Raw genomic sequence first — 18,556 nt, 5'->3', positions numbered from 1 at the left:
GCAGTGTTTTTGGAATTATGTGGGGGACACCCTGCAGAGAACAATCCTTTCCCTCGTTCTTCCCCTTACCCCTTCCATCATCTTATTACATGATTTCAGGGGCCTTCCTGCCATTACACGTCAGCAACATGCCTTCCACACACTGCACTATCTACAGACAAAATTTGTATTTTAAGACATTGGCAATTGCCCAGTCCTCCCTCGCAGGAAGAATGGATGGCAACAATGATTCAAACAGCATCACACGAACGTATAATATACCGATTACCGGATCAAGAGGAAGTTTCCCAACGAGTTTAAACCCCTTTTCTCTGAGATTCATAAATATTTTCTACTTCTCTCCTCCTCTCTCTTGTTTCTTGTGATGCACACATTGTGTTCTCCTTTATTCTTATCTCTCTGCTCCTCCTATCTTTTTTTATCTTCCATCTTCTACCCTTTTTGTCCTCTCTTTTTATTTGTCTTCGATTTTGCCCTCTTCATGTCCGGGTAAGGAGTTTACGCCTATTTCTCTTTCCATATCTATGTATATATATATATATATATATATATATATATATATTCACTGAAAAAACCATAGGTTTCAGGGGCGTTATAGTTAGCTGGACTTTTCACTCGTACAAAACCATTGAAATTCCCCCGTTATAGTTAGTTCAGCTAACTATAACTCGCGCGCCCGCAATGCACTGCTGATGACGTCACATATTACATCACTTACGACATGGGCAGTGACATCACTCATGACATCACTGATGACATCTCAAATGACATCACTGATGACATCATCCTTGTGATAGAGTGGCAGACCTCCTCTTCCCCTAATATAACCTTTGATACACACATTCAAAAATAGAAACTAAAATTTTCAAAACAATGGACATACCAATACCAGTTACAACAACCTATTCAGTAATTCTAAGATCCACATACACATCCACTCATTCACCAACAGTCCTATACAGTCACTCATACATATACTCACTCATCATATCATATGTACTCATACACCTATACATCCTGTTACACAACGCCACTCATCCATAGAGTTACTCACACACATAGTCACTCATGCTAATAAAGAATCAAACATCCATTTACTTGCATATACAGTTATACACACACCACCACACTTACTTCTACAGAAACTTACACATACTTAGTCTTTTAAACAATCACTTATAGAAACACATACTTATTCATACAGGAACTCTTTCAATCTCTCACTCTCACATATACTCACTTATATACACCAATAGTCACATATACTAGTTTAAAACATATATAGTTACTCATAAAGACACTATTGAGACAGTCATTCACTCACTAACACACCTATGCACACACTCATCCACCCATACAGTCCTGCACACATGCTGTCTTCAACACATACAAACAGTGATTCACTCATTCATGCACCTATGCACTACGTAATACCCCCCACCGAACCATACAGACACTCAGACACTCATAACGATACTCAAAAAAACAACTAATAACCTATATAGACACTCATGTAGCTACTCACCAACCCATGCAGCCACTGATACACAAAGTGAGAGACTGATACAGATATTTACATATTTAAACATTACTCACTAAGCCATGTATTCACTAAGATACACTTAATCAGTCAGTTATACAATCAATTTTTCAAAAACAAATCATCCATTTAGACACTTATATACCCATTTATTCTTCCATCGACCTTGAGATATACATGTATAAAACATATGTAATTTTCAGAAAAACACAGATTCACTGGATGATGTAATCAGTGATGTCATTTGAGATGTCATGAGTGATGTAATATGGGACGTCATCAGCAGTGCATTGCGGGCGCGCGAGTTATAGTTAGCTGAACTAACTATAACGGGGGAATTTCAATGGTTTTGTATGAGTGAAAAGTCCAGCTAACTATAACGCCCCTGAAACCTATGGTTGACGAATCACCCCGAGACTTTCAGGGTAGGAGCTGAGCGGAGCGCCCCATTAGTTTTGAAAATTGTCACGAAAGATTTGAAAAATTATGCATTTTTCCATAGGGACCTTTAGTCCAAGGTACAGCCCGAACAGAATTACGGTGACTTGCGCGATCGCAATTCTGATTGGTTGTTAGATGTCAGTAAACATTCGAATCGGTCGAAATCAGGAAGTGTCGGCCGCCATTTTGTCTCTCGCAGTCTGAGGCAGTGAAAAACAAAGGTGGAGAACGTGAAAAGGGGGCAGGGTGGACAGTTCCTGACCCCCTAGCCTTTGTCAGGGGTCACTGGAGGACCCCCAAGGGTGAAAAAAACATCTATTTTTTTGACGAAAAAGCGCGGGGTGCGAGCACAACGCATCGTGGGTGCTTGGTGCGCGAAGCGCACCGAGTGTCCACAGCGCGCCCACGGTGCGCGAAGCGCACGGTGCGTGCGCGCACGGTGAAAAACCTGAAAAAGAAAAAATATTAATAAATACATAACTTAGCATTTAAAAAAACGTACAAATTCACTTAAAAAAACCATAGGTTTCACACACGTTATAGTTAGGAATTAGCATTTAAAAAACCTTGCAAATTCACTTTAAAAATCATAGGTTTCACACATGTTATAGTTAGCTGGACATTTCCCTCGTAAAAAACCAATGAAATTCCCCCGTTATAGTTAGTGCAGGCAACTATAACTCACGCGACCGCAATCCTCTGCTGATGACGTCAGATATTACATCACTGATTACATATGTGTCTTTCTGAAAAATAAATATTTGTAATATATGTATAGCTAAAGATTAATGGAAGAAGACATGGGTAAATAGGTGTCTAAATACAGTGATGTAATATCTGACGTCATCAGCAGAGGATTGCGGTCGCGTGAGTTATAGTTGCCTGCACTAACTATAACGGGGGAATTTCATTGGTTTTTTACGAGGGAAATGTCCAGCTAACTATAACATGTGTGAAACCTATGGTTTTTAAAGTGAATTTTATATATATATCTATATATATCTATATATATATATATATCCTAGGAACTCCGCTACTGCCTCCTCACGGACAACGGATATGGACCACAGTTTGGTGCAAATTTGTTTATTTCAAAACACACAATGCCGCCATAACGCGTTTCAGCCCGACCTTGGGCCTTGATCACATGATATATATATGTATTTATCAATTTTTCTATTTATATCTCTTTAATATCATTCCCTTTCTTTTTTCCATATTCAACTCATTCTACGCATCATTGGCTCCATGGATTCATCTTTATCTATGATTATATATACACAAAGAGATTTATGAACTTATAAATATCTCATATAATACACTCTTTTCTTTTATTATGCATCTTTCATTTCTTATAGGATCCCCTATGTAACCCCTTTTTCCTTTGAAACTGTGTGTTATTTTTTGCTTATGATCATGTATTATGAATCCACAATGTTATATATATTCATGCTATCAATAAAGTTCATTGGAGGTTCCTAACAGAGGCAATGAGAGCATGAAGGATGAGGAAGTCCTTTTTAGGTCGAGCCTAGAGGTAGTGCACATGCGCTGATCTGCGAGGCATGGTGTATTGGAATATGCACTTGAAGCCACGCCCACTCTCCGCCCATATTCGTTATTGGCTTGTGGCTCTGTGTTTTGTAAATGCTGACTTCTGATTCGTAAATAGGCACATTAGTCCCTCCTTAGTACTGCCTTGTAACCTCCCATGGCGACTGGCCCTTTTACTTTGGTTGTTACACGGTAAGTGTTATTTAGTCTGTTAGCACTATTTTCTTTATTGACTTTCTCTTACTGCACGCAGGACATGCGCTGCTTCAGTGGAACCGCTTGTGGTTTTTTTTGGCAGCACGGTTGAGCTTTATCTCAAGTGTTTTGAAATTAACAGTGGTGCCTGCTTTCTCCTTAACATGGGCAGCTCTTGATGACCCTGATCTCCAACCCTCGAACAAGTTACTTTTTTTGGTAACAATCCCAAAAGCTCGGTATGACCTATTTTGAATGTGTCCCCTCACTGACTTTCCCATTAAGTTCCCTGTGATTCTTATCCTTTTTTTTGCAGTTTTAAAATAGCGTGAACTCGACCCGAAGGTATTGGAGCGCTTTACACAAGCCCCAGTTACATTGCACATTCAGATTTGCTAGGCACAGGGAGATTAAGTGATTTGCCCAGAATCACAGGATGTTGATCAGACGCCGAGACTCGTACCTGGTTCCCCAGCTCCAGAGTCAGAAGTTCTGTCTGTTAGCCACATCGCCTCCTGGCCCAACACTGAGGCACTCCTGCCAGGTTATAGCTGCCCTTTCGTAAGTGTCTGGTCTGTCGCTGCACTCTCATGTTAATGAATTTTTCATCACACTTACTGTATATCTCAAGGAAGGTCAAAGATTTTTCGAAGTGTTATCTAAGCCCATTTTGTGTGAGCCAGTAGTAATCAAAGTGCAGATAGAGGTTCCAGCCCAGACCTCTCATCAGAAGGTTGCACTTCCCCTGCTGTCCTCTGGGACCCCACCCGCACTGCATATAAACAAGGGTGTCTCCCTCCTGTAAATGTGGTGTTTGGGGGCATGGTGTAGGGAGGGTGGAAGGACTGCTGCCCTGGCACTATTCTCACCTGCATTATTGAATTACAGATCCATTGAAGCTCCGGCATAAACAAGGGGTGTCTGCCTCCTGCGAACAGGCACCATTAACTGAGATGGAGCAGAGAGGAAAGGACAGCTGTGGCAATGCTCTCTCGCCTTTTCATCTCATCTCACCCCTGAACGCCTCCCTGCCCCTGGAGAGCACGAACTCTCACCTCACAATGAAAGATCTCTGATTGTTTTTCCAACTACAGTTTTCAGGGGTGTTCGATGCCTTTCGGCTCACCCACCTCTTTATTTCAAACAGTGGCTCATCAGGGGCCATGACAGTGCACTAGTGCATGCACCAGGTAACACCAGCACTAGTGCCATGGGAAAGGCAGGTCTGCAAGACCCCCAAGTGTCTATGGGTAATGCACCTTTTTTTGTCATGTATGTCCCTTGACCAGCATGGCACTTATCTTGTGTACTGAGCAGATGAAATAAATGAAACATGCAACACAGACACCTTTCTTTTCGCAAGATTTGTTCTGGCTGGAAGGTGCACTTAAACAAATCGAACGACACATACAAAAGTGCAATCAACATACAAAGCAACTAGGTGTAAAATACACTAGTCGGTGGTGCACTATCACACGTATCATCATTTAGACGTGGGTTTTCACAAGGCGACATAAATTCGACATTATCTCACGGAGTGAAAATGGCATTGTGTGCCTATGTCACAGTTCCTTTCAGTCTACATGGCTGCCAAAATAGGAAACACTCTTGTATAGGCCATTTTATTAATGCATTCATGCTCCACGCCCACGTTCATAGCAATCTTTCGTGACCGATCCCATGCCACCCATGGAAACAACTAGTCCATTCGTACAAGGATTGGTTCACCAAGCCTTCAATGGAAACTCCTATCGATAAGCACACACTTGTGAGCGAGTGGAAATAAACATGCACTTGAGTACTCGCACAAAAGCATAACGTGTATAAGTCGCACGCCTCCACCCAGACAGTGACAGATAACTGGTGCTTCTTTCACAAACACAAATGCTTTCACCAGCATCCTGTCCCCCGACGCTCAGGTAAACGCACAAACACAAACTGATGCTACGAACACATGCACACAATTTCCCTCTAACAGATGCACACACAAGGAGACAAGAGCTGCACTCATTTATACACAACACACACACTTTCACCAGCACCCGGTCCCCCGACACACTGGTTAATGCACACACACAAACTGATGCAATACTCTAATTCACACGCTGTCCCTCTCACACATACAAAAGACATACAGTTTCACCAACACTCTCTCCTGACACACAGGTAAATGTTCACACACAAACTACTGCAATGCACACATGCAACTCACCATCCCTCTGACAGACGGATGCCCACACAAGGAGACACATAGAACTGTACTCAAACATACAAAACACACACACTTTCACCAGCACATTCTCACTTCACACACAGGTGAACAGTGTTGACATGCAAAGATTGTGAACATGCACTTTGCACGTGTTCCTCGCATTGCAATAGTTTCACAATAGAGGTGGTTTAACCCTATGCCTGTGTGTTTGTGTGTACAGGTTTCTGTATGTTTGTGCACACACTTGTATCTGTGTGTGTATGTGTACGTGTGTCTGTGTATATGTTTGTGTGTCTTTGAGCCTCCGGTGTTTTTGTATGCATGTTTGTGTGTGTTTGTGCACACGCCTCTGTGTCTGTGCGTGTGTTTGTGTATATGTTTGTGTGTTTGTCTGTATATGTTTGAGCTTCTGGTGTGTGTGTGTGCATGTTTCTAGGTGTTTGTGCACCCATCTGTGTGTATGTGCAACTGTCTGTATATATGTAGGTGTGTTTGCCTGTATAGCCTTGTGTTTCTGGTGTTTGTTTGTTCCTGCATGTGTGCATGTGTTGTGTTGTGTGTGTGTGCACACCCCTGTAACTTCGTGTGTGTGTGTGTAGGTGTATGTATGTGTGTTTGTGAGTCTGTATGCAACTCAGAAGCTACAGGTCATCTGCACTCAGTGACATCATCCTTTGGCACGTGAAACATGGAGCTAAGTATATGCCTTACTTGTCTTTTCACTCTTCCATGAGAGTGTGCATTGGACGAGAGAAACCGGGGCTATGGCAATAGACAGGGGCCCCTGGCACCCTCTGCCCATCTCCAGCTGCATTCCAAAGCACAAGGTCACCAGCTTCACCCCTGCTGGCTTTGTGCTCTTGTGAAAATTCATTTACTGAGTGTGCCTCCACATGTCTGTTGGGAGAGTGACCCATGCACTCAGTCTCTTTTGGGTGAATAAATATTTCCCATCACCACACACTGCCTCTCCAGTCTCAGACTTCTTTTTGTAGGGTGGTCTCATTTACTAAAAGATGCATCCGGGTGCACTCCTTCTGTTAAAGATGTTGAATGTCTGTCAAAAATTGCTCCACGCAGAAAAGCGCCTTGAAGCCTGATGGGATGGCGCTGCATGCTATAGTAAGCTGGACTTTGAGGACTTAAATGTTCACATATGTAGAGGGATGTCAGCCTAGTCTCTGCGGCTCACATCTCTGCCTTATGCAACAACGCTGCTCACATGGGACCAAGCTCTGTCTTTGATGTTGTGCTATGAATTGTACCCCTGCACTTAATGCCCTTCTCAGCTAAGGAGAAAGTTAAACGCACATACCTTTTCCTGTGTGACTTGCTTCTGCCAACTCCGTCCCAGAAGGGCTCCCTCTCCCCTCCATAATTTAACACCCAAATTCAGCAATAAGCAACTTAAAGATGATCAGTCAACCTTTGCAAAAAGTGCTCTAGTGCGCAGGACCCAAGTTGTCATATTTTTTGTAACTTTTGATCTGTTTGAGCTAGATTTTTTTTTTTTTTTGATAAGCACATTTTTATTTTTTTTGCAAATAAACATACAAAAATATATGGACAACCGTCCAAGTGAACTGGCATCAAAAGACAGTGGATACAGTCAGTGACCTTCAGCAGCACAACCTCCCGCCCCCTCCCCGACCACAGCACTCCCCCCACCCGCAATGACACCTTTAAATTATACCACCAGCCACTTCCCCCACACTCTGCGAAACTTCTTGGGGCAGCCCCGTGCTGAATACATCGTGCGCTCCTGTGTCGCTTCCAGGCGGCAGCAATATCTCGCTTCGCCACCACCAAAGCAGTAGTGAGGAAACATTTCTCATGACGGGAACTGTCCAGACCGTCCGTTATCCCCAGCAGAGCCATTCTGGGATCATGGGAAACCTCCCACCCCAGTATTTCAGTTAGTTCAGCCTCAATCTCGCCCCAGTAGGGTCCCAGGCGCGGGCAGGTCCACACCATGTGGAAGAAGTCCGCCGGGTCCACCCCACAACGTGCGCATAAAGTGTCTGGGGAGAGACCCGCACGGTGAAGGCGCTCCGGGGTCAGATAGGCAGTGTGCAAATAGTACAGTTGGATGAGCCGCAGCTTGGCCGAGGAGGTGATCAACCTAGGAGCCATAAGGGCGTCCCTCCAATCGGCCTCATCCAGTGGCCCCACCCAGGCCTCCCAGCGTGCCTTCGTGACCTCGCAGTCCGTTGGGGTGTTGTTGACCAGGGCTCGGTAAATACAGGAGATACCCCCCTACCCAGAAACCCCATCCTCACCTGCGCTTCTGGCGGGCTATGGTCAGGGATCCGCGAATCCAGCGGGACATGGGACCGAACCGCGTGGCGCAGCTGAAGATATTTGTAAAACTGCGAGGGGCACAACGAGAAGCGAGCCTGAAGCTCCCAGAAGGAGCACATACGACTCCCCCGCCACAAATCGCCTAAGCAGGATGATCCCAAGGAGGTCCCACGCTCGAACGCCCTCCAGGCCCGTAACCTCCTGCAGCCAGGTGCCATGCCAGAGAGGTGTAACGCGGGTCAGCCTCCCCGACCACCGGGTATGCCGTAGAGCCGCACGCCAGGCCAAAACGGGAGCCCGCACAACATCTGGAAGCGACCGAGGGAGCCGCGCCCCGTAGAGCATATTTTGAATAGAAGGGAACCCCAGCATCTGTACCTCCAGCCTATAGGACGGGTCGCCCCAGCTGCCCGAGAACCAGTCATGGACCACCAGGAGCCGAGTCGCAAGGTAGTATAAGTAGAGGTCGGTCATGCTCATACCTCCATCATGTGATGGAATCCGGCACTCGCCGAGGGCCAGACGGGCCCTACCGCCACCCCATAGGAACTTGGTCGCCATACTGTCCAAGTCCCGGAACCACGGACGAGGGAAAGAGCAGGGTAGATTTTTTAAAAAAAATCTGTAGATTATGCAGCAGATAATTGATTACGTGCCGAATGCACAATTATGTGAAAATCGCTGCGGTCGCAGAATTTCATAATACCTGTGGAACTGATCTTGAGCTGTAGGCTATAATGTGGTGAACCGTTTTTCAACTAAGATCAGAACATAAAAAGGGAAAAAGAGAGCACCTGCGTGAATTATTTTTGTCTTCTGCCGCCGTCGTTGCTTGCTCCCCTTTAGTTTGTGCTTTCCCTTTGTCCCCTCCTGCATACTTGCTTGCCCATTGTCCCTCCATTTCACACCTCCTTCCTTGCCTGTTCTTTGTACTTGCCCCAAACCCTCCCTCTACAGTTGAGTTGTTACTTGCCACCCTCCCATTGTTACTTGCCGACCTCCCATAGTTTCTTGCCCCTCTCCCATAGTCTAAAACTCTTGAAATCTGGGGCGATGAAAGGCAGCTTGTCAACCTACATCCAAGCGGCAAACATCCTGCACGCATGAGCTGCTTCACAGGAAAACAGAGAGGGGCTGCCTGGGGTCCACAATAATACCGCAGCCTCCCAGAGAGATGGCGGGGGTAGGGGGGCTCTGGGACTATTTATGAGACTTTGTTGGGGATCAGAATGGGTCACCAACATGTCATTTTACCAACACAGGTTCTTAACACAATTTTTTTTATCCATGCATATTTCAATATTGCTTTCCCACTGCGCCGACGGTGACACGTAGTATTGTAGTTACTTTACTCTTCTGAAGTGCCCAGTACTGTCTCAGCAGTCCGTAGGGGCTGCATTGGCCTCATGGATGCATCACAAATCGCTTCTAGGCGCTTCTCCACTGAACAATCATTTTTCTTTTTATGTATATTTCATAGTTACTTATTTTGCATCCTGAATCCTCCGATATTTAATATACGCTTGCCCCCGAGATCTGGCCTAGCTGGGGGCTGATGTTTAAACAAACGTGGGAGACCCGGCTTGTTTTTTTGTTTTATTTTTGCCGTGAATCTTCACGATCTCACAGCAATTTGAGTTTTTTTAAAATGCTTTTTCGCCCTGGTGAGGTCCCTGGGGGACCCCAGCACCAGTCTATCCCTGCCCTACACCTTTCTAATTTTTTTTAATATTTTTCTTTGGAACTCAGCTGAGTCCGAGTCCCAAGGTGGCTGACCAATATTTCCTGGATGAAGTGTTGACAGCCAATCAGATCTCCGCACAAGACTGTTAGTATTCGTGGAGGCTTCGCGCCTCTAGATATACAAATTTGGATTTCTTTTAATATCTCAAAAACTAGTAAACAGGTTTCTCTCACCAGCCTGCCAATTTCATCAACAATATAGAAAGTTCAGGAGCTCCACTAAGGAACTGGCATACAGACAATGCCCGCTCTCACAGCCAGTTCAACAGCCAACTCAAGCCTTGCACAGCCCCAGAGGATGTGGTGGCGGTTGAAGCCATTCACATAAACAAGGACAACAGTCTTCTACATCCTCCCTTACATTAACAAGCCCCCCCCCCCCCCTCCCAAACTGCTCTGATTCAGCATCCTAGCTGGTAGGGGGCATGACCCGATTTTACTTTTCCGGCCTCAAGTTCAAAAGAAAGTGAGGACAGACCAGGCCCAAGGCATCTTGATAGTTAGACTGGGCCAGGAGAGTGTGGTACTGATATCTCTTGGACCTGATCATTTGCCCTCTCATTTCACTACTGCTTTGGAAGATCCTGCTACTCAGCAACAGGGCAGTACCCTGCACTCAAATCTCTACATTCTACACCTCCATATGTGGAGACTGAATGATGATAACTGAGCAGTTTTGATAAGTCATCTGAGTTGGTGGATGGGATCCTCACAGCCAAACATACCTTGACCAAATCCATTTATTCTGTGTGCTGAAAAAGTTGGTGGTCAGGTGTAGAGACAATAATCTTGATCCTGATGGAGCAGAGTTTTCGCGAAATAAAACCTGTTCGTATTGAATCCTCAGTAACATTTATTAACAGTTTGCGGTGAAAACTAATGTGGAAAAGAGCCTAAAATGAAAAATGCTACTGCGCAAGCGTGTACTTTTGAAAACACTGAAGTAGGCCGCAAATGCTTCTTGACAAAAGAAAAGAACAAGTTACTTACCTTCAGTAACGCTTTGTCTGGTGGATACAGTATCTGCCTGTGGATTCCTCACCTTGTGAATATCCCCTGCGCCAGCATTCCACTGAACTTTTTTCCCCAGCTCTCTACGCCGACGTGGACGACGTCATAATGCATCAGCTCCGCTCGCGACTCCGTATGACGTCACCGGAGCCATAAGAGAGCCACGTCGGCGTGATGACGTCAGTTCCACCCATTTTTTCCGTGCCTCCGAGGCGCACAGGTGGACCAACGACAGATACAAAGTATACACAGTATACAATCATATACACAAAGTATACAAGGAAAAGCAAAGCTAAATAAAACAAGCATTTCCTACCAATATACAAGAAAGAGTAACAACATCTCAAGCAAGACAACTTTTAAGGTATACAAAGGTGGACAACGGGGAGGCGGGTGGGCCAGTGAGGAATCCACAGGCAGATACTGTATCCAGCAGAAAAAGCGTTACCAAAGGTAAGTAACTTGTTCTTCTGATGGATACATCTGCCAGTGGATTCCTCACCTTGTGAATAGATTCCCACAGCAGTCCCCACTCCCGGAGGAGGGTGTCCACCTTCCTATACCAGAAAGTCTTGCAAGACAGAGCGCGCGAAGTGGCCTTCCCTCCTCATCTCAGAGTCCAAGCAATAATGCTTTGCGAAAGTATGGAGGGAGGCCCAAGTCGCGGCTTTACAAATATCTGCCACAGGAACACCCCGGGCCAAAGCAGATGTAGATGATTTAGCTCTAGTTGAATGAGCTCTAATACCCTCAGGAGGAGTCTTACCAGCCAGGGCGTAGCAGATCTTGATGGCAAGGATAATCCATCTCGACAAAGTGCGCTTGTGCACCGCTCTTCCTTTCGAATGACCCACATAGCCAACGAAGAGCTGATCGTCCAGACGAAAGTCTTTCGTTCTGTCCAAATAAAAACTCACAGCCCTCTTTGGATCCAGGCGATGAAGTCTTTCCTCCTTCTTGGAAGGATGAGGAGGTGGATAAAAAACAGGGAGAGTAATGGACTGCCCCAAATGAAATGGAGTAACAACTTTTGGCAGGAAAGCAGCCCTGGTCCTGAGAACCATCCTTTCAGCATGTAATGTAAGAAAAGGGGGTTTAGAACTAAGAGCCTGAAGCTCACTCACCGTCCATGCCGAGGTTATGGCTACAAGGAAGACCACCTTAAAGGACAACAGCCTCAAAGGACAGCTATGAAGAGGCTCAAACGGGGACCCCATCAGACAAGATTAAGGTCCCACTGTGGCATTACAAAGAGAGTGGGAGGAAACATATTTGTAAGGCCCTTGATAAACCTCAGTACAACCAGAGATTTAAATAGAGACGGTTGATCAGGAAGGCATAGAAAAGCCGATAAGGCCGAAAGATAGCCCTTGACCGTGGCCACAGCACAGCCCTGCTGAGCCAAGGAAAGAGCAAGCTGGAGCACATCAGAAAGATGAGCTTTTAAAGGGTCAATGGATCTCTCTCCACACCATTTAGCAAATTTAGACCACCTGTAGGAGTAAATGGACTTGGTGGAGTGTCGCCTGGCCGATAAAATAACATCCACCACATCAGGCGGGAGAGAGAATGAACTCAGGTTGCCCCGTTCAATCACCAGGCATGAAGGTGTAAGCTCTGGAGGTGGGGGTGTAGAACCTGCCCCTCCGACTGCAAGAGGAGGTCTGCCCTCAGAGGGAGACGGAGCGGAGGGCACAAGGAGAGGTGGAGAAGATCTGTGTACCACACCCTTCTTGGCCAATCCGTGGCGATCAGTATAACTTGGGCCCGGTCTTGGCGAATCTTTGTCTCTTCGCCTTTCCACTCCTTTATGCACTGTCGAATGAAATGTGTTTTATCATTATTTCTCTGATATTGTTACTCTGTGATAATCTATGATTTGTACTATATTTTGGTATTGATGAGCATTTATTTCACATTATTTAGATAAACATTATAAATATACAAATGAGTCTGTCTTTATTAGAGGTGTTTTACTAGTGTATGAGTATTTTAGAACCAAGTATTAGTTTGCCAAACCCTGTCAACTATATAAAGATCGCATCGCCATAATTGGTATATTAGAAATGAAGATACAAATTGGATTTTGGTAAGTTTGGTATTTTACTTAGTAATTCACTAAACCAGCATGAAGGGACTTGTTGGGTAATGTAATTGGGCCTTGTCTGTAGAAAATGATTAGTCCCAGATCACTGGATCAAACCCTAACAGACCAAGATATCAGATTATTGTGTTTATTTTGTAGTTAGTTCAGCAAGGCTTTGAGGGGTGCAGTTAAAAGGATACATGCCAGTCATTTCAGTCTTTTTGTTTGCCAAACTAGCCTTCCCTCTTCGAAATCACATGTGGTCATGCATTTATTATTTTGGTCACTTTTCTCATGAACAGGCAATTCGATCCCATACATAGATGTCCTTTGAGGCTCCTGACCATCAGAAAGTTTTTTCTTATTGCTATCACTTCTGCACTCCGTGTCAGTGTAGTGAACACACTGGCAATGGAACTTGCGTGCATCATTGTCTTGGTGATGCTGGATTTGTCGGCGGCTTTTGACACCGTCCCCCATGATGGTCTTCTCTTAAGACTCTATGAGATTGGACTACGGGGGACGGTGCTTAGTTGGTTTTCCTCCTTTCTAACGGGCCGCCGGCAAATGGTCTGGGCCTCGCCTGATTCCGCCGTGATGCCGCCTCTGGGAGTCGGGGTCCCTCAGGGCTCTATTTTGAGCCCGACCCTTTTTAATATCTTCATGACCCCTCTGGCGACGCTGGCGGAGTCGTTTGGGGCCCGGATCGTATCCTATGCAGACGACACCCAGCTCCTCTTCTCGTGCAAGAGAGGAGGAGACTTTGATGGGAAGAGTATCCGGGATTGCCTTGGGGCTGTGTTTCAATGGTTCCAACTGAACAGCCTCAAGTGCAATTCCGATAAGTCCGAGGTACTTTTCTTTGGGTGCGACACGGAGCCAGACTGGCAGGCTTGGTGGCCTACCAATATGTTCCCCCCAACTGGCTCATCCCAAATGGCTAAGAACCTGGGGGTTAAGATGGACAAGGGGTTGACTATGAAGTCTCAGATCCTGGGGGTGTCGGGCAGTTGCTTCGGCCTCCTTAGGATGCTACGGAGGTTTCTTCCCCTCTTATCGGAGGAGCACAGGAGGCTGACTGTGCAGGCTCTGATAGGCTCCAGGCTAGATTATTCTAACGTTCTGTACCTGGGCCTGCCAGACTACCTGCTACAGCGGCTCCAAATTGTGCAGAATGCTGCGGCGAGAGCGATTTTTGGCTTGAACAGACGTGTCAGTGCTGCGGGCCTGCTCCAGACCCTGCACTGGCTTCCAATCCGCAAGCGGATTGCCTTTAAGGCTTTGACCCTGACATATAAGGCTCTCCATGCGACGGGAGCTAAGTACCTCCAAAGGAGACTTGCCTTCTATCGACCGGCGCGTTCTCTGAGATCAGAACACCTGTTTTTGGCGTCCGTCCCGCGAGTAATGAGAGCGCGCTTGGGAGGTCATTCCTTTGGACTACTGGCGCCACAGATGTGGAACTCTCTGCCTCTTACACTGCGGGGAGCCACCAGCTTACTAGCTTTTAGAAAGGATCTTAAATCCTGGTTGTTTATTCAGTAGGTTCTGTTTTGTTCGTTGTTTTTCTTTCTGTCTGTGTCACTTTTTCTCTTTAAAGTGCTATGTTACCATACTGTAGTCTATCTTAAATAAAAGCGCCCGGACACTCTTTTTGAGTAGCCGTGCGCTCTATAAATACCATTTTAACATAACATAACATAACATTTGCCGACCAACTGGTACGGAGGAAATGGGTCACCACTCTGCCTAAAGTAGTTTTGCCCTTTTACATGGGACAATCAATCACCCTACCTGGGTTTTTATCTCTGCCACGTCCCTCAAAAGTGGTGGACAGACTCCAATGGCTTGATCCCAAGACAGCTTTTGGCTTCTACAGAGAACATATGCAGGAGTATCATGATGATGATCAGCTCTTCATGGGTTGTGACAGTGCAAAAAAAAGAAGGTGGTACAGAAGAAGACTGTTTAAGTGGATTGTCCTATGCATAAAGACACTCTACACTCTAACAAAGAAGATTCCGGAGGCTTTCAGGCCCATTCTACCAGACTTAAGGCCCATGCAACAGAATCGGCAAAGGCAGTTCCTGTTGTGGGTGTCTGTCAAGATGCAACATGGGCATTGGTACAAATATTCACCAAGCACTACTGCCCTAACAGGCAAGTCCACAGAGTGGGTTATTCTGTCTGTTGTTCTTGCAGGGCTTTTTTTTAACTTGAGTCCAGAATCTGCAGTATCCATCAGAAGAGCAAGATACTTATCTTCAGTAACGCTCTTTCTAGTGAATGCTCTATTTAACCACAGATTTCACACTGTACACCTGCCCTACTGTCACTTCTAGGGTGACACAAGGTCATCAGAGTCTGATGGCAACACCTGCGGCGTATGGGAACAATTGCTTTAAAGAATGGTGGATCCAGTCTAGTGTCCAGGAATAGTTTTAAGTTCTGGAATCTGTGAGCAGATCGAGAAATCACCAGAAGAGCATTACGGAAGGTAAGTAACTTATCCATTTAAAGGCAATGATATGTATTTTATTGTCAATGGAAACCTTATAATGAAGAACTTGGACAACCAAGAGTGAGTGGAAAAAGCGAGTGCAAAGTTGTGTTGGTAAAAATGTAGGATTGGAAGAAGAGGGCAGGCTGAAGATCGGAGGCACAGGAGTGGAGAACAGGTGAAGGTCATAACCATTGCCAGGACCGTATTTGACATACTACTATGACATATATAGAGCCACATGACAGGTCACTCTGCGGTTCTTGAGGGCTGAAAACAATCTTCTGACTAAGGGCACTCGCCAATGCTACATTCAAGGGTATATACATTCACAATTGGCACAAACGGTGCAAAGTACTCTGTGTCAATGGCTTCTGCAGCTATTTAAAACATTTCTAAGTATGACTATCTCTAACGCAGACTAAAGGCAATTTTGGCCCATTCGAACCCTTTGTACGTGTCCGAAATTGTCATATCTCTGTACACAGAAGAACAGATATTGCAAGTATTTGAATTCAATGATGCAAGAACACTGGCCCAAGACAAATTGGCACCAATACATGGAAATGCTGTTTCGGCAATCATTTTCACATTTTCTCCCCATTTACAAGCCTGTTATCACCTGCATATTTTGACTGTTTATAATAGGTGAAAGGTGAGTGGGAAAACAAACAGGAGCCATAGTTTTCCCTCAGTATCTGTCATTCCTGATTCAGTCTATAACTTCTCCTGCCACCTGAATCTACTTCTGTGGTTTTGAGGGCTACTGAGGGGGAAAGATTAAGACTGTACAAGGAAATGGGCAGATGGTATGAAGGTAAGGGAAAAGAGTTTCTGATATCCTACCAGAGGCTGCCATTCTGTGATGGGGGTGTGTATAAGTTGATGCGATCACTCGTCATCTGCAGGCTCAACGTCAGGACAAGCGCAACAAAGTACACTGAAGAAAGACAAAAGACAACAAGTCAGGATGGAATACACAAAATTGCCATCAATTACTTAATTACAACTAAACTGAACAGCATGTTGCAGCATTTGGCGGAACACCAGGAACTAGGTCAATAGTGTCAAGAAAACTACATCACAATGCATTACCCATCCACAACCCAGCTTTCTCTACTCGTTGACTTTATGCTCGTCTTAGACCATACACTCCGCTCAGAGTCTTTTGGCTAGGTTTCCGCCAATTTGGTACATACATACATAAATATTATGTATACCTGAACAAAAGTTGCATATATAAAAAAATATTTTTATGGACATGCTTACCACCGCAATGACCATTCACTATTTTTTTTAATCATCTAATTTTATTCAGGGCAAAATTATCAGCAAATAATCTTTGTACAAATCACTTAAATTTCTAATATATTGATTTCTAATTTTTTGTGTTTTACCTGAATCATACCGTGACAAACTTTGAAAAGGTACCTATGAATTTATTGAGCTAAACGTCAAGTATTTGCGTTTAGGATGGACTTCCACCAAGTACGCTTAGAAAGTGTAACCTTTATAAGCATTTTGTGCACCTGTATACCTCTGTATGACGCTTTTAGCTCAGCACCCAGAATCTGACAGTCATTTTGCTTATTGGACATTAAGCATCACATTTATAAAATCTAAACGCACATAAAGGGGGCAGGAAATACTGATCCGTAATGCCTATGAAGGGAAGGAAGTGATGGCCTTGGTATAACAAAGGTACCGAACTGTGCAAATTAATTAGCAATAATTAAGCTAAATTGACAATGTCATACTGTTTTACAAGTTACTTTGATAAAGTCTTGCTTTTGTGTAAATTATATTTCGAGTGATAAGCAGAGTTACTTATTTATAAACAACCTACAGGCAATGCAAAAAGAGCAGAAATTCCCAATGTGTTTTTGTAACAGATTTACACAGCAATGCCTTTTTTCTTTTTATAAATTATTGATAGCAATGATGTCTTAAGATATTGGGTACTGAGAAGAAAAGAAATAAAAAGTGTGAGGTGATGAATGAAAGTTAATTTGACAGCTGGAATTCACTCAATGTGGGGTTTTCACAAATCAGGTGTGCTTTATTTTTTTAACTATATGATGTTTAGCAGACATTGTTCCAACATAGAAGTTGGGAACAAACTCAGAGTGTCAACTCTGAACTAGCAGGCCTTCCTCCCATTTTAGGAACGATTATGAAGACCATTTTTAAAAATAATACTCTGGAGTACTAGGACAAACTTCCTACCAAGTATGAAACATCATGGGTTTAAGTGCAATAAATCTGACCAAACAGACCTGCTGAGGACAAAGTGCAATTTTACCCACTGTACAATTATGCACTACTGAAAGGCAGCCTAGTGTGGCAATATATATTTTTTCTCCTCCATCGGAAAACCATTTCCTTGCACCTCCTCTGCCCCCCGCCAGCCCCCAAGCTTGTGGGTGATCCATTCCCCTTCACATCCTGCCAAGGGGGTTACTCTAACCCTTTGCTGGAGTACAGGTCTGATTGTTTTAGCATATGAAGGTGCTAGATAGGAGTTTTTGAAAGCCAACAAACTCCTGTGTTCACCAATTTTCAAGCTAAAGGAGGGCATATACTGCCCACTTCCCACCTGTTGCAAAGGGGTTTCTATTAATTTCCCACACTTGCGGCATACAATGGTTATGGTTTTACAACTGCTAGATCACCAATTATCAATGCCTGGAAGATGTAACAAGAGCCATGTTGCGTGCTCGCAAAACTGATTAAAAAGCACAAATGGCTTTGTGACTCTGGCCCTTACGTAAGGAGAGCTTTAGGAGCAGAATAGCTTTTGCTGGCAACTGCAACTGATAATTTGGTGGGCAAAGGCAGGGAGGATGTTTATATTTTTAAAGATCACATTGAGCAGGAAGTCCTTCAGCACCACGCAACGTTCAACTTGCTTTTATGTACTAGAGTTAGATACTAGGTCATTTTTCAGAAGAAAGAATGTTAAACTTGGCGTGC

At 44.5% G+C, this 18,556-nt stretch overlaps 1 protein-coding gene across 2 annotated transcripts in view; it reads right to left on the bottom strand.

The window, feature by feature from the left end:
* TMEM237 (transmembrane protein 237) overlaps positions 1 to 18,556 on the bottom strand; it is a 215,265-nt gene that overhangs the window by 91,461 nt on the left and 105,248 nt on the right. For both annotated transcript variants that reach the window (XM_085648985.1, XM_085648986.1), the window contains one exon: positions 16,430 to 16,523. In XM_085648985.1, coding sequence (XP_085505111.1) covers positions 16,430 to 16,523 — 94 coding nt within the window. The remainder of the gene's footprint in view (positions 1 to 16,429; positions 16,524 to 18,556) is intronic.

Source organism: Triturus cristatus, chromosome 3_2 (genome assembly GCF_964204655.1).
Source record: "Triturus cristatus chromosome 3_2, aTriCri1.1, whole genome shotgun sequence".
In the NCBI taxonomy this organism is placed as follows: Eukaryota; Metazoa; Chordata; class Amphibia; order Caudata; family Salamandridae; genus Triturus; species Triturus cristatus.
This window is presented reverse-complemented; position numbering and strand designations above follow the sequence as displayed.